Below are 15,576 nucleotides of genomic sequence, written 5' to 3'. Positions count from 1 at the left end.
CCCATGGCAGGGGGTTTGGAAGCAAATGATCTTTAAGGTCCCTTCCAACCCTTATCATTCTATGATTCTATGATCTTTGCTGAAATCAGCAGTAGCTATAAATGTTGCCCTGAATCTCTAAGCTGCTATTTATTAGGTAACTAAATATTAAATTAGATATCTAATGTCTTAAATAACTGAAATAATTAACTGTATTTGTGTAACATAGCTATCCACCTTAATCTGGAAGATGTTGAGACTGGGCTAGACTGTCATTGCTGTATTGTTTATTAATTTCGTTGCAGAAACATTCAGCATCTCTTGTTGCAGGTACTGAATTCATGTAGTGAAGTGCAGCCATTAATAAAAATTTGGGTTGTTTCCTGCTTGGATTCTGGGGTCTTGTCAACCATGAGAAGTTCTGTAGAAGATTTATACACCTACTTTACTTCACTTTCCTTTGCTCTAACCTGAAAATAAGCTGAAATTTTTTTAAATCACTCATTTTTAAGAACTAAAGCTATGAATGGAATGTCAAACATTAAAAGACATCTTGATAAATCTCTGGAGATGGCAGTGCCTGAATAAAATGGTGTGGAAATGGCAGTAAATGTTTAGAAGGGAAAGTTGATCTGCTCAACCCAACACACAGTAACATAGGTATACTCAGCATAATATACTCTTTCACTACTTGCTGTATCCAGTGGGCCATCATATTTCTAGTGTTCTGTGTTTTATATGTTATGTGTACCCTTAATTAGACTTGTGATGTAGACAGCCTACTCCTTCATGAGGGTAAGCTGCTGTGTAAATAAATAAAAAGTAGGGAAGACAGCTTTTGCTGAAAATAGAAGCTAAGTTTAAAAACAATGTTTTGGCCTTAAGCTTTTATTTAGGGTTTCGGAAAACAGAACAAGCTCTTTGTTTTCCGTTACTTGTAGAAAGCCTAATAGGAAAATTATTACTTCTCATCTAGTTTTGCATTCCTTGAGTGTGTTTTAGTAAACCCCTTTTTCATTTAGAGTAAACTATTATAAATTATGCTGGGATATGATCATTAGTAGTTTTAGTAGAAATACTAGTTTAACTGAAGAACTTCTTTGTTGTGATGTCTATGATAATAACTTTATCTCAGTAAAAAGGCATCAGAACACATGCTTTAGCAATTATTTTTCTTCAAAAGGTTATGTTTCATGTAGATGATCAAAAAGGCAATATAGTGCCAGCCCACTTAGGCTACCAATTAATGCTATCACTGTCAACCCCCTGATAACTTCACTGCAGTAGCATTAGTGTTTTTTAGCATTTGAGATTACTGACCAATTGCCGTCAAATTTACCACGTGCATGTTAATAAACAGCCAGCCTTCATTATTTCATGAGAGATATTCTCAGACAGAGGCAAAAAGGCTTCTGTTACCACATTCTCCAAGCAGGCACAAACTCAACTACATCTGAAATGGATCTATGCTACTAGCTAACTTTCTTTTACCGTGGTTTTTCAGTGCCTGTCAGTCCCTCTGATATATGTATCTGTCAGTGTCTCTACCTGATGGATACTTTCTTCCACATTTATTTTTCACATAGGGAACTGATGCAGAGGACATCAGAAAAAACCAAGTGGGAAGTTAAACACCTAATACATGGTGGGCTGGTGAGGTCTGTGTGTGTGCTACCTCTGTTAGCTGCTCCTGAATTGTTAGAAGTGGGTGGCTTTTGTCGGGAACCTGTATGCTGTCTGTAGGACCATGGCTCAGTGATGAGCCAGTCCCCATCATGTGTCTGAATCTTGCTGCAAGGGAATTTGGCTTATTCTAGACTGAAGCTGCATTGCAAGTCAACATACAATGTAAAAGATTGATGCAAGTCAACATGCAGTATAAAAGATCAGGGATTTAAACTGGAGTATGAAATTGAGCTCTGAGATAATAGTGTGGATTTAAGAGATTACGTGGTATTAGTACCAATACATCTCTTTCAGGTAAGCTATAGGCATACGTTCCTGCATGCTTTCTGCCTCTTTTCTTTCATTCTTTTTCTCAGTATTTCTTCTTACAGTCTTTTCCATCGAGTAACCCACCTTAAACTGGAGTGGTGTATCCTTAATTTAGCTGTTAGTTTAGTGGGTAGAACACTTTTCTAGCAGGTGAAAGAGCTGTGAACCCCCTTAGATTCAGGAACTTGAGAGCCATGTCACCCACCTCATGAGCAAGAGTTGAAGATACCCAAATTGTTGTAAATTGTTACAGGCACCAGATCATCCTTGTCTTGTTGACTGGCCAGGAAGCAAGTAGCGAAGCGATTCATAATAATATAAGTAGTAATTAGTATAAGTAATCATAAGTGATTGCCCAAGCTCCTTTAGGAGGTTCCTGGAAAAACAGGAATGGAATTGCACAATAGCCTAGAACCATGAAGCTCTAACTTGGTCTTCCTTTTTGTAGCTGGATTGACAATGATAAGCACCTGCCTAAATAGGGGTAGCTTATGCAAGTGCTAGCGCTCCGTGTTGCCACGTATGCACTTCATATTTTACCTTGTTCCATGGGACTTTTTCGTGCATATTTATATTAAGACAGTAGATTTTGGGTATCTGAAGGTTCGTAGTGCATCATAACATATATGATAGTTTGTCTGGAGTGAAGGGACTCTTGTTCCTGTCCAGTATTGCAGTTGTAGGTCCTGATCTCTCAGTGTAAAGTTGGATTCATTTAAGCTGATCCATTGCCTTGAGTTTGGTGTTGTACTGAATGAGGGGGAACATAATGCTATGTGATGTGTCATCAAGTTCCATATGTTTCTGTATCCTTGCCTGGTTCCACAGCTACATATAAGGCTTCACATCCTGTACATGTGCTTCATCAGTCTATATTTACCATTGGTAGTAACTTAAAATTAAATTTTTAAGTTTGAGTTTTGTTGTTGTTGTTTTTTTTTTTTTAATTAAAAAGTTTATTTCTTTCAGAGTTTTCCAAAGAAGTGAAGAAAAATGAGATACTTGAAATTTCTATTATTGAAACAAAGGACTTCTTTTCTTTTATGTTTCAGACACAGATATTAAGGAGCTAGAGGATGTTTTTGGACTTAATGGACAAGTAGAGCATAAGCTGAACTTCCTCAAAAAGAATGTATCAAAAGATATAAAGCTGGTATTGATTGCTCATTCTATTGGTTGCTACATCACACTGGAGATGATGAAGCGAGCATCAGAACTTCAGGTACATTAACCTTATAGAATGGTATTTATATTATTAGCAAAGCAGTGCACATGCTTAGCCTATGGGTAATGCCGTGTCTTTCCTGTGGAAGCTCTATTCTGCCATACACAAATTTTCAACTAGAATGAAGTAAAAACGTTAATGACTAATCCTAACAACATATAATAAAGTCATTTGATGGAAAAGAAAGGTCTCACTCTGAATTTAGACCTTTAAATGCCTTTGTAGTATAAATTATTAATAATTATGATAAATATATTTGGGACTTCCATGTTGTCTTCTCATCTTTAAATAACCTATAAACAGATCACTAGATATTTGGCAATTACGTTGTGTTACTACACCAAAAATTAGGACTGATTATGATTTTAGTAGCAGCTTCTTATCTCAAGGCAAGCAGATTGCTGCCTATACGTGGGGAAATGTGTGGAAAAGAATAGTAATGTAAATTGTGATGAGTACTACAATGAAGGATGTGGGTTTTTTAATACATGTGCTTATATCATTGCTTCTGCAACTCAGTCTTGGTTTGTGTAACTCGATGAGAGTGGGAGGTGTTACTGCATGTTCCTGTGAACCTGAACATGTTTCGTCACCATAAAGCAATGAGAAGGCTGAGGCAGGACCCTGTCCTTGCAACTCTGGAAATGGCGAATTGGTAGTGGTCATTAATAACTCACTCTGCTAGTGGATGATGAATGAAGAATACTGAATTTTATTCTTAAACATTCACTCACTGCTAAATCATTGCCTCTTCCTTTATATTATAAAATCTTCAGTGGAAGGAAGGGCAGCTTTAGTGTAAAGTCTGTGTTTAATATATGCATGAGTAGGCTCCCTCACTTCTTCATAACCATTTCCACTGCACATCTAACTTTTTTTTTCCCTTTCAAGCAAACAGCAACTGAAAACGTGAAACATGAGTTTAACCTGATGCATTTCCACAGGCATATTTCATTTCATGGTTATAAACAAGGTCATTTTTTTTTGAGACAACTTTTATTGCTGTTTTATCTTTTCAAGAGGGAGTGTTCTAGAAAATATCATATGCAGTAATTTGTCCAAAAATACCAACTTTTATTTGGTTAACATCTGTACAGTCTTTAGTACACAAATGATTTTCTCTGGTTTCAATTAAACTATGAATTGTTGAGTAATTTTTTACACCTGGCTCACTGGATAGTGGCAGTGTGCTATTCATCAATATTTTGAAACGTAGGTATCTTTGGGACACTCTTAGACTGCATGTGCACTACGGGCTTGAAGTTAATATATCACAAAGCTACATTTAAGATGCATTTAACAATAGAAGATACTTGTGTAAGCCAGAGTGTTGTGCAACCTTTGTCCCTTTGCCAAAAATAAGTTAACTGTTAGCTTTTATAACAAATGAAGTGCGATAATAAGAAACTTGTGTTTCCATCTCTCCCTTTATTTTTACTGGAATATTTGATTCCCACAAGATTTTGAGCACATATGTGTATTTTAGTAGCTAGATCATTTGATTTTATTTTTGTGTAGTTCTTATGTGATACTCTTTTATTACATGAGTTTTGGTTTTGGTCTTAAATTCTCTGCTTTAAGAGCCTTTGATTGCTTACAGTTTATTATTCTGAGCTAGAGGTTAATGTGTTGTATTTATTGTTCAAATAATTCAGTAAATGTTTACATTTGGAGCATATGTTTAGCAGATTTGATTTTTGTTACCCAATTTAAAGCCCTTTCATAATCTAACAGACATAGACTAGATTGTCCCTCTCTTGTACAATGCTGAGGGAGCATGAGGAACTTAAGCTAGCACGCATGAAGAGGAGAAAGTGCTATCTTCTTATCTCTCCTTCTTGGTTGCCCTTCAGCTGTCGGTTTTGAATGCTGCTCACTTCTTGGGCTCTTGTGCTCTGCAGGTAAATGAGGTACTGTGTTTTTTTTGCTTAAACTTCTGTTTCACAACTGTGAAATATGCTTTCTTATTTCATTAAAAGAGAAATGAAACAAATTGCCAGTTTACCCCAGGATAAACTCAGTTTTAGACCCCATCCCTGTTTTCCTGTTGACTCTAAGGGAGGCTTCTGTTAACACTTTCTTCAGGAGACCCCTTAACACGAAGTTAGTCTTAGGCTGAAGTCTAATTAGTAAAGAAGGATCACACAGGTTACATCCACACTTGTAACTAAGTGAGGCTACTACCTGGATTTGAGTACTATGCAGTGGCATTTTTGGATGAGTCTCCAAGAGGCTTTTTGACCCAAAGCAGCCAGCAGCTCCCAGGCAACACGCTGGCATGGTTCTGGGCTAGGCAGAGGCCCAGGACCATTCGCAGTGGTCAGTCCAGGTGCAGACATCCCGGTTTTAGGCAGGGGCAGATTCAGCCATGTGGATACAGACCATCCTATGCCATCCTATACCATGGCAGGACCAGGGAATAGTTCCTGTTTGCTTTCACTCCTATAACTGCGAACACCTCTCAGCTGTCATGGTGGGCATCAAATCTTAACAAGATTCGCCTTGTCGTGGGAAGTGGAGCATCCAGAGTTTGTCAGGCTGCTGAAGAATTTCAACACTGGGAAGGAAAAAAGTTAATCAGCCTCACTGTGTAGAGATGGAAAATTGCAATAATGTACAGCTTGCTTGATACTTGGTCTTAACCTCGTAATCTTCTTTGCTTTTCTTCAGCCAGCAGAACTGAAAAATGAAGCAGAGTGACAAAATTGTTTTCTCATTTGTTGGAGCTGTAGCCTAACTTACTTACAAGTATGCTATATCCTCCAGGCATTCGCTTCTAAAATACAACTCCTTGCTTGGAGGTTTTCCTTGTTCTTTGCTTTCAACACTACTTCCTAAAACAGTCTGTTTAATCATTAATGTAATCAAAAGATTGATATATGTCCTAACTAATGAAATTCAATCTGTTACAACTTTAGTCTTCCATTTGCAACGATGCTTTTGAAGTGCCAGCACCTTTGTGGTAATAAATTAACACTTATTAATGAGTGAAATCATTGCAGAATCTAAGCATTGCTCTTCCGGTAAAACTCATTGAGAAGAGTTTAAAACCTCTGAGTACATATCAGTTTAAGCAAATAAAATTTCTGTAATATGTCATTCAATACCATGCATTGCTACTGTGGCTCAATGGTGCCAAAGATTATTGGGTAATGCTAGAATTTAGTTGATTTATGAATAATAGCTAACAAAACAGAAGTTGGAATAGTTGTGTATAAAACAAGTTCATACCTTGGAAACCCTGTCACATCATTTTGGTGCACATGTTCATGTGCATCTGCCTTATCTTTCCTTCACTGTGTTCTCTTCCAGACAGAAATCTGTGGGTCTGTACTTCCTTTCGAGAAGTGTGATGAGAGAAACAAAATAACATAGTTTGCATTTAGTGATTCCACAATTTCCTACAGTAGAATAACTATATTTGCATGTTTTTTCTTTTGTCTGTATACAAATTGCATTCAGGTCTTTCACTTGAGGAGCTACAACTTGTTCAGGATCTAGTAATGTACATAGCTTAGAAGGTTTCTGCGCTGTCTTATTCTTTATTAATCAGTACTGACTTTCACCCATCAGGAGGCTGTCTGCTAACCAAGCTTTGTTGAGTTCAGCAAACATTTCTTCAATGCTGACTATTCTAAATTATTTTAAGATGTATAAAATGTTGGTGCTATTCATTCCCTTTTATAAATAAATGTGTCTAACAGGAGGTATTGGGCATTTTTTATTAACCTTTTGAACTAGTGAAATTGGCTATATATCCCTTCTGTTGGTTTTCTGTCTGTTTAGCCAGTTTCTAATCCATATTAGGGCTGGAGTACCTCTCCTACAAGGACAGGCTAACAGATTTGGGGCTGTTCAGCCAATGAAGAGAAGAGAAGTCTCCGGGGTGACCTTCTAGCAGCCTTCGGGTAGCTGAAGGGGGCCTACAGGAAGGATGGAGAGAGACTTTTCACAAGGGTGTGTAGTGACAGGACAAGGGGGAGCGGCTCTAAACTAAAAGAGGGCAGATTTAGATTAGGTATTAGGAAGAAATTCTTCACCATGAGGGTGGTGAAACACTGGCACAGGTTGCCCAGGGAAGTCGTGGATGCCCTCTCCCTGGCAGTGTTCAAGGCCAGGTTGGATGGAGCTCTGAGCAACCTGGTCTGGTGGAAGGTGTCCCTGCTCATGGCAGCGGGGTTGGAAACAGATGATCTTTAAGGTCCCTTCCAACCCACACCAGTCTATGATTCTATAATTCCATGATTCATATAAGAATGTTTCACCCATTATTAGTATTATTAGTGATCACAGCGATCGAATGACCTCAGTGGGAAGCATTTTGTTGGAGCTTTTTGAATATAGTTATTTTAAATTATGCTCCTGTATGTGCATGGAAGCTTTATTTATTTCTTATTTTTTAAATTTTTCAGAATATTTAGTTAAAAAAGCAAAGGAGCTTTCATCTAGGAAACGTTGTTGTTAGTTAGAGAAAACCAGAAATATATTTTATCATTCTTTTTTAGATTTAGCTGATGATAGATTAATCTTTCTCCAAAGTTTCTGTTGTTGCACTGTTAGTCATGGAGTCTGTTATTGCCCTTGTTGCTCCCCTAAATCTCACCTGTAGCGTGACATATGTAGTTCTCATTTTGTGGTTTCGTACTTCAACCAAAAGGCCACGTTCCATCTGTTGTGAACAGCTTGCTTGGAAACTTTGATGGCCTACAGGTACAGAACAGAAGGACAGATGTCATGACTCTGTTAGGGTTTTTTTTCTGTTTTCGAGAAATCTACTTCTTGCTGTTTACCTGCAGCCCTTTGCAACACAACTTAGTGGGAGAAGATATCTCTGCACATGGCCCGTCTGACAAGGACATTGATTGCCCTACAAAATTTCAAAACACCCTTGTCTTTGCCGTCTCTTGGCTAGAGAGCTTTTCTTTTTTTTTCAGCATGTGTGGGAAATTACCTCTATCTGCAGAGGCAGTTGTTTTCAAAGAAGCTTTACTAAACCAGTGAAAAATGGCAATAGATACTTTGCATTGCAATGTATCTTTGTGTGCAACATAGAATGCAATAAATATTCACTTACAGAAGAAATGAAATAAATCTCTCCTAACAATGTCTGAATATCTATCCATAAATACTGTTTTGCATGAAGACAGACTGTGAAGTTTAAAGCAAATTAGCTATTCCTGAATAAGTCATGTAAAACATTCTGGTTCTAAACCAAAGGTCTTTTTCTGATATAGCTTAATCCATTTCCAAAATAGCTTAAGATAATCATAGAATCATAGAATGCTTTGGGTTGGAAGGGACCTTTAGAGGTCATCTAGCCCAACACCCCTGCAGTGAGCAGGGACATCTTCAACCAGACCAGGTGGCTCAGAGCCCCGTCCAACCTGGCCTTGAATGTTTCCAGGGATGGGGCATCTCCCACCTCTCTGGGCAACCTGCGCCAGTGTTTCACCACCCTCATGGTAAAAAATTTCTTCCTTATAGCCAGTATAAATCTACCCGCTTTCAGTTTAAAATCATTACACCTTGTCCTGTCACAACAGGCCCTGCTAAAAAGATCTTTCCCCATCTTTTCTATAGGCCCTGTCAGGTTCTGAAAGGCCACAATAAGGTCTCCCTGCAGCCTTCCCTTCTGCAGGCTGAACAGCTCCAACTCTCTCAGCCTTTCCTCACAGCAGAGGGGTTCCAGCCCTCGGATCATCTTTGTGGCGTCCTCTGGCCCTGCTCCAACAGGTCCAGGTCTGCCCTGTGCTGGGGGCTCCAGAGCTGGATGCAGGACTCCTGGGGGGTCTCAGCAGAGCGGAGCAGAGGGGCAGAATCCCCCCCCTCGCCCTGCTGGCCACGCTGCTGGGGATGCAGCCCGGCGTACGGTTGTCCTTCTGGGCTGCCTGTGCACGTTGGTGGCTCATGTCCAGCATTTCATACACCAATACCCAAAGTGTTTTTGAATGTGTTGTAGATTCAAATAATCTAGAAGAGTGTGTTCACACATTAAGTTATTCAGGAATATTTCCATGTTCAGATGTTCTTTAATTTATCACATCTGTTGGTCAACATCAGTTCTGTAACTTATCAAAGCTTCTCCAAAGTTTACTGGCAGAGATAGTCCTCTTTTTGAAATATAGTTTCCCAAAGACAGAAGCTTCAAGTAGGTGTCTTTTTTTTTTTTAGTTTTTTTGAAGCTTTTGGTTCTCCCAAGAGCTGAAACTGGACAGGGAGAGAATGTTGCTTTGCCACTGTTGGCAAATGCATAATTGGCCATCACAGCGAAGAGATCCCTTCTGCTGGATGAGTTGTATTTCACATCTTTTTATGTGATGAGAATAGTGCTTGTGGTGAGGGAGGAAGGAGTGTGCAAGTTGTTTTGTAACGGTTTAAAATCTCACTTGGAAAAATATTAGATTTTCTCACTGCTGCCTTTCTGCCTCGAATCAAGTTGATTCTTTTGTCTCTGGTAAACACTTAGTTCCTTTCTGTTGAAGTACTTGGGAATTTCCCCCCTAACTTTAGTTAAAGCAGAATTAGGCCGTAAGAGAGAGAAATATGTCAGAATTCCTCTGTAAAGTGAATTATTGTGATATAGAATGCAACGCGTTGACCCTTTACATTAATAATTTAGTTTCAGTTGTGTTGAAACCCCAGTTATGGATTTGGGAAGCATTTCCATGCTGTTAGGAAAGAGAAAATTCGCCATATTTTTAAATAGGCGTATTTCTACAAGAAAACAGAATTCTTTAGTATAGAATTACTTGAAATCCACAGGTAGTGTCAGATGACAAGATTGGAAGAGAGAGATTTTTTAGAGACTGCTAAGTGTGTCTGACCTTTGAGATAATAAGTGAATCTTCTCAGCAGCATGAATAGATGAGGGAAGGGCTGTGGGAAGACAATGCCATTTGTTCAGTTCCGATTTTGCTGAGATGAGAACCTATATGTGTAATCCAAGACTGATGGTGTCATCATTATAGAAAACATTTTCTGAAAGGACACGAATTTAGCAGGTTCTGATGTCCTGAGTTCTAGTGCATTTTGGAAGTAGAAAGAAAATTGAAATATAAACACACCTGAGATAAGCAGGATTGTAAATTTTTATTCCGTTTTCGAAAATTTATTTAACAAAACAGCATCTAATTCAAATGTTGATTACCTAAATTAGATGTCACAGTACTTTAAACAAAGTCAGTTTACGTAGCTGTTGTCTGGGTAAATTCATTTCTGATGATCTCACTGACGATTATAATGTTTATAATATGCTTAGGGAGGAAATATATTTTTCACCACCTTGCATGCTTTCTTGAAAAAGTAAGCTTATCTCAGATCTTTTGAAGCATACAGTGAGACTGCATAAAATAGAAAAATAGCCAGGAGATTTATGAAGAGAGGTAATGGATTTATGAAGAGAGGTAATGTCTTTTCTGCTATAGAGGATTATACTTCGTAGACCTTTGTGCCGGGGTGCAGTGTAACCAACAGCACAGTAAAAGCGTGAATAAATGTCCTTGGTTTGTGCAGCCTTGTTTTGATTTGTCCTTGCTGAGAACTGTTTGCTCTTGATTCCTTAATGGATTGCACTGATGGGTGGAATAGGGGTATGGGGTTACATCTAGCAGTAGGGACCATGATCTGGAGAAACAGAATGGAGAAACCCTTTTTTTATATGAATTTCATGTTTTTTGCATAAATGATAAAGTGCAAAAAATCATCATAAAAATTAGAATGAGTAAAAGACTTGCAGTAATACAGAACCAGTGACAACATCTGCAAAATTATTATGCAGGAAAAAAATAGATGGCTATTACTTAGCAGATCTCACAACGAAATTGGTACACATTTCAAATAAATGTGTATCTTGTGAAGAGAGCTGCGAATTTCTTGGCCGTGATATAAAACTACACCGAGTCTGAGGTATTTTTCTTCTTCAGTCGATCCGTCTGGATAAATGAGCTACCTGTTAAAAAAACACGCAAACAACGTTGGGCTGGTACACACCCACCTTCATTCCCCTTTCAGTGTTGAGGTAACAAAAAAAGAAAGACTGTAACAGTTCTGCACAGATTGAATGATGAGTCGAAGCTCAGCTGCCTTCGGTGAGATGTGTGTGTTAAACTTTATGGATATTTTAATCTGGTCACTGTACTGGAGTATTTATATGATATATATGTTTTTTGCAGTTCTCTCTATCAGTTCTTGATAGATAGCAAGTCTTTGGGAGCATATACAAGGAAGCACAGGTGGTCTGAGCCAGCAATTGGACTAAAATTTGCTTTAGTTGATGGTGTACACATTGCAGAGTCTGTGTAATCCACCTTGCAACAGATGACAAAGTTCTGATGAGTATATTCTCGCAGTGACGCCTAAGGCAATATCAAGAAATCTAGTGGAATAGCTAGTAAGGCAAGCACTACGAACTTGATGCATATGCAGAGATTGTGCAGCTCTCTTATTTGGAAAAAGCAAGAAGTAATGCAGATGATTTATTAAACCTGACCAAAGGAGATAAATAAGATACTGTATCTTCGAAGCATCATGAAATTTTCTACAAAGATTTGTGGAGAGATTTTTTTTTTAAAAAAAGGAAAATGAAAACAACCTTCACATGAAAACCTAAGACAAACATAAAACCTTCTCTCTTTGGGGTGGGAGGCTGCAAAGCAAAGATCAATAATGGGTGAGTTCATGGCAAACAAAGATTTGCTAGAGAGATACTGACTTTTGACTGGGACACTCATAAAAGGCCACAAGCCTGAATTTAAAACCTCAACAAAACTTCAGAACGCTGTCAATGAAAGGCTGATAACCGTGGAATGGGGTGGAGAATGTCAGCTCACCCAGGAGATCACTAGGAACCTTGATTTTCGCTGGCTTGGTGACAGACTCTCCAATCCTAATGGTCCCAGTCATATCACAGAATGGTGAAATGAAGTCATATTCCTTTCTACCTCTCCCTGCCGAAAAAAAAAAAAACAACTTTAAAAAATGTTAACTGTAAGAAAATGCAGCTATCAACAGGCAGATGGAATTTTTTGCATAACCCTCACTGGACTTCTTGTTTTAAGTAGAGAAATTAGTGCTTAATCGTAAATTGTGTACTCTGTTACACATGGTGCCATCTTCTGACTGTTATGTTGACCGAATAGGTTGTGGTCAACAGAGTGTAACTGCCTGCTAGTTAATGATCCAATTTCCTCTATAATGAGATAACAGGATTTATGCTTTAAAGTTGTTCCTCCTAAAAAAAAAAGAGAAAGAGAGAGAGAGAGAGAAAAGTGAAGGAGATTTCCACAGAGCTCTACTTTATGTATCTGTGCTGTCTGCAATCCAGACTTGTTCTTGCTTGTAACCATGGAAGTAGCAAGCAAGAAACAAGGAAAGGTGAAGGTCAAGTTACCAGCATACGATAATAAAATTCTGGATATTTTGGCAACACGAAACTTTAAGATCAGGAATGTGTACAGTTTTCAGTTTTATGTTGGGGAGGATTACCTGGTGAACTATGGCCCTTTTCAAGATCTTTTTTGTGGTTGAGATCTTAAGCTTGTAAACCAAAACCTAGAGTACACCACGGAAGCATGAATGGAGGGTCTGGGTTAGGCTTATGGTCAGCCTACATGGCCAAAGCTCATGCCTGGTTATCTGGTCTAAGGAAAGCTTTTTGAAATTAGCCTTGACTTCAGTTGCTTTGTTTTATTCTGCTCACTAATATTTTATGTCATGTTTCTCTTACATTGTGTCAGCACATCATGGCTCAGCTCATGTTAGCCGCATGGAAGCTGTGATTTGCCATATTCTCAACACCTGAAAGGGGGCAGGGTAGCTGAGTTGTGGACTTGCCTGGCTGAGTTCAGTATCTGACCAAAAAGTGTCAATTCAGAAACTCAGTTTAAGAACCAAAAAGCTTAAAGGTTGCAATATGACAGTCTTAAAAATAGAAAATAGGGATATACATTAAATTAAATAAACCTTAACTTTTAAATCCACTCTTTTTGTATCTACTAAATATAGACTAAAGACTGTACACTGTCAGTTTCTTATCATTTGATTCCTAAATGTCTCTCCTAAAAACAAAAATATACAAGAGTGATAAGAGACAGAAGGTATTAAAGCTCTGGTTTGCCTTCTAGAAAAGCCTTTTGAAATATAGATATGATTCATTCTTAATACTGCCTTGTATGCATTATGAAAACTGTCCTGGTTTCGACTGGGATAGAGTTAACTTTAGATTGTAAGCCTGTAATAAGAAGGCCTGAAGAAAAAGGGGAAAATTAATTCTGAAGACTTTCTGAGGAAAACCGGACTTTGTTCATAATGTTCACTAAAACTTTCACTTCTGTCATCTTCTTCAACATATGTGGTTTACTACTCAGCTGAATATAGGAACAATATGAAAACCTATTTTTGGTCTGTGATGACTGAAAGTAGGGAAGCATAACAATAATTTTGATTTCAAGAGACTTGTTTTTTATTAAAAACATGGTGTTTATTTTGCTACTAATGAAACATCTGATTTCGGATGTATGTAGTCAGAATTCAAACAAACTTGTAAAAATTATTTTTTTCTATGAAGTTAAAAGACATTTAAGTAGCCAAATGTACAAACAGAAAAGTAAGAATAATAAACTGAGAAGCGGAATCTGATCATTCATCAAGAATCCAAAGTAAAACATGAGAATGAAGAGGAAATGAAGGACTAAAAATAAAAAGATGGCTAGAATTGTAAATGGCAAAATAACAGGATTTGTTAAGTAGTGTGGATTTTTACAGATTTGTTCATAAAATCTTGTTATTTTGAATCTCCAAAATTTGGATCATATCATAATAACTAAGTGAAATGATTCTGTAAAAATGAGGGATTTGTAAACATAAAACAAGAAGTGAATTTCAAAAACAATTAGGATTTATAGCACATGTTTTCTAAAGAGCTCAACACCCTTTTGAAAGCCAGATTTCCCGAAGAACTTTTTATGCTGGCTGGTGAGATCTTCTGAAATTCTGGCTGCAGATTTGTGTGCGTAGGACTTGAAAATCAGAGACTCGTCTCCTTGGAGCATTGGACCAAATGATCAAAATTCGGTATCAAGTTATGTTGCACATAGCTTGAATTTGTTTTGGTTTTCTACTGCAATTAATATGCTTTTACGCAAGAAAATAGAGCCAGAAATCAGCAGTTTTCATGCTAATTTAAAAGTGAGTAGCAAAAGGGGGAAAGCTGTCAATTAGGGCATTAAATAATTCTTATGAAAGGACCATGTGAAGGGACATTGTGGAGTTTTTCACAGAATCACAGAATCACAGAATAGTAGGGGTTGGAAGGGACCTCTGTGGGTCATCTAGTCCAACCCTCCTGCCGAAGCAGGGTCACCTACAGCAGGCTGCACAGGACCTTGTCCAGGCGGGTCTTGAATATCTCCAGAGAAGGAGACTCCACAACCTCTCTGGGCAGCCTGTTCCAGGGCTCCGTCACCCTCAGAGGGAAGAAGTTCTTCCTCATGTTCAGACGGAACTTCCTATGCTTCAGTTTGTCCCCATTGCCCCTTGTCCTGTCACTGGGCACCACTGAAAAGAGCTTGGCCCCATCCTCTTGACACCCACCCTTCAGATATTTGTAAGCATTTATAAGGTCCCCTCGCAGCCTTCTCTTCTTCAGGCTGAACAAGCCCAGTTCCCTCAACCTCTCCTCGTAGGGGAGATGTTCCAGTCCCCTCATCATCCTCGTAGCCCTCCGCTGGATTCTCTCCAGTAGCTCTTCATCTTTCTTGAAGTGGGGAGCCCAGAACTGGACAGAGTACTCCAGATGAGGCCTCACCAGGGCAGTGTAGAGGGGAAGGAGAACCTCCCTCGTCCTGTTGGCCACACTCTTCTTGATGCACCCCAGGATCCCATTGGCTTTCTTGGCAGCCAGGGCACACTGCTGGCTCATGGTTAACCTGTCGTCCACCAGGACACCCAGGTCCCTCTCCGCAGAGCTGCTCTCCAGCAGGTCCACCCCAAGCCTGTACTGGTGCATGAGGTTGTTCCTCCCCAGGTGCAGGACCCTGCATTTGGCTTTGTTGAACCTCATCAGGTTCCTCTCTGCCCAACTTTCCAGCCTATCCAGGTCACGCTGAATGAACATAAATTTTGCAAACATGTAGTTAAAATTTGAGCACCGCTATAAGTCTAGTAACCAATATCTGTTCCTAGAAGCTCTATATTAAAATGTAATTTTGCTAGCAATCCTGAACCTTTTACAAAGAAGTTGAACTGCTTCATCAGCTCTTGCCTCTCATTGTATGTGATACAGTTACTCAGGCAGTGAGGAAGGACTTCTGGTTAGAAGAGGTTGCTTCGAATGAACAGTGTTGTAATTCAAAATATTTCCTGCGCTGCCATAGTGTTAA

General features: G+C 38.7%; 1 protein-coding gene across 4 annotated transcripts in view; it reads left to right on the top strand.

Moving 5' to 3' along the window:
• The window catches only part of LDAH (lipid droplet associated hydrolase), a 132,663-nt gene that overhangs the window by 56,929 nt on the left and 60,158 nt on the right, over window positions 1-15,576 (top strand). For all 4 annotated transcript variants that reach the window (XM_075414905.1, XM_075414904.1, XM_075414902.1 and 1 more), the window contains one exon: window positions 3,027-3,196. In XM_075414905.1, the coding sequence (XP_075271020.1) occupies window positions 3,027-3,196 (170 nt within the window). The remainder of the gene's footprint in view (window positions 1-3,026; window positions 3,197-15,576) is intronic.

This window comes from Opisthocomus hoazin, chromosome 2, assembly GCF_030867145.1.
Source record: "Opisthocomus hoazin isolate bOpiHoa1 chromosome 2, bOpiHoa1.hap1, whole genome shotgun sequence".
Taxonomy (NCBI): Eukaryota; Metazoa; Chordata; class Aves; order Opisthocomiformes; family Opisthocomidae; genus Opisthocomus; species Opisthocomus hoazin.
The sequence above is the reverse complement of the archived record's forward strand: the minus strand, read 5'-3'. Positions and strand labels throughout refer to the sequence as shown.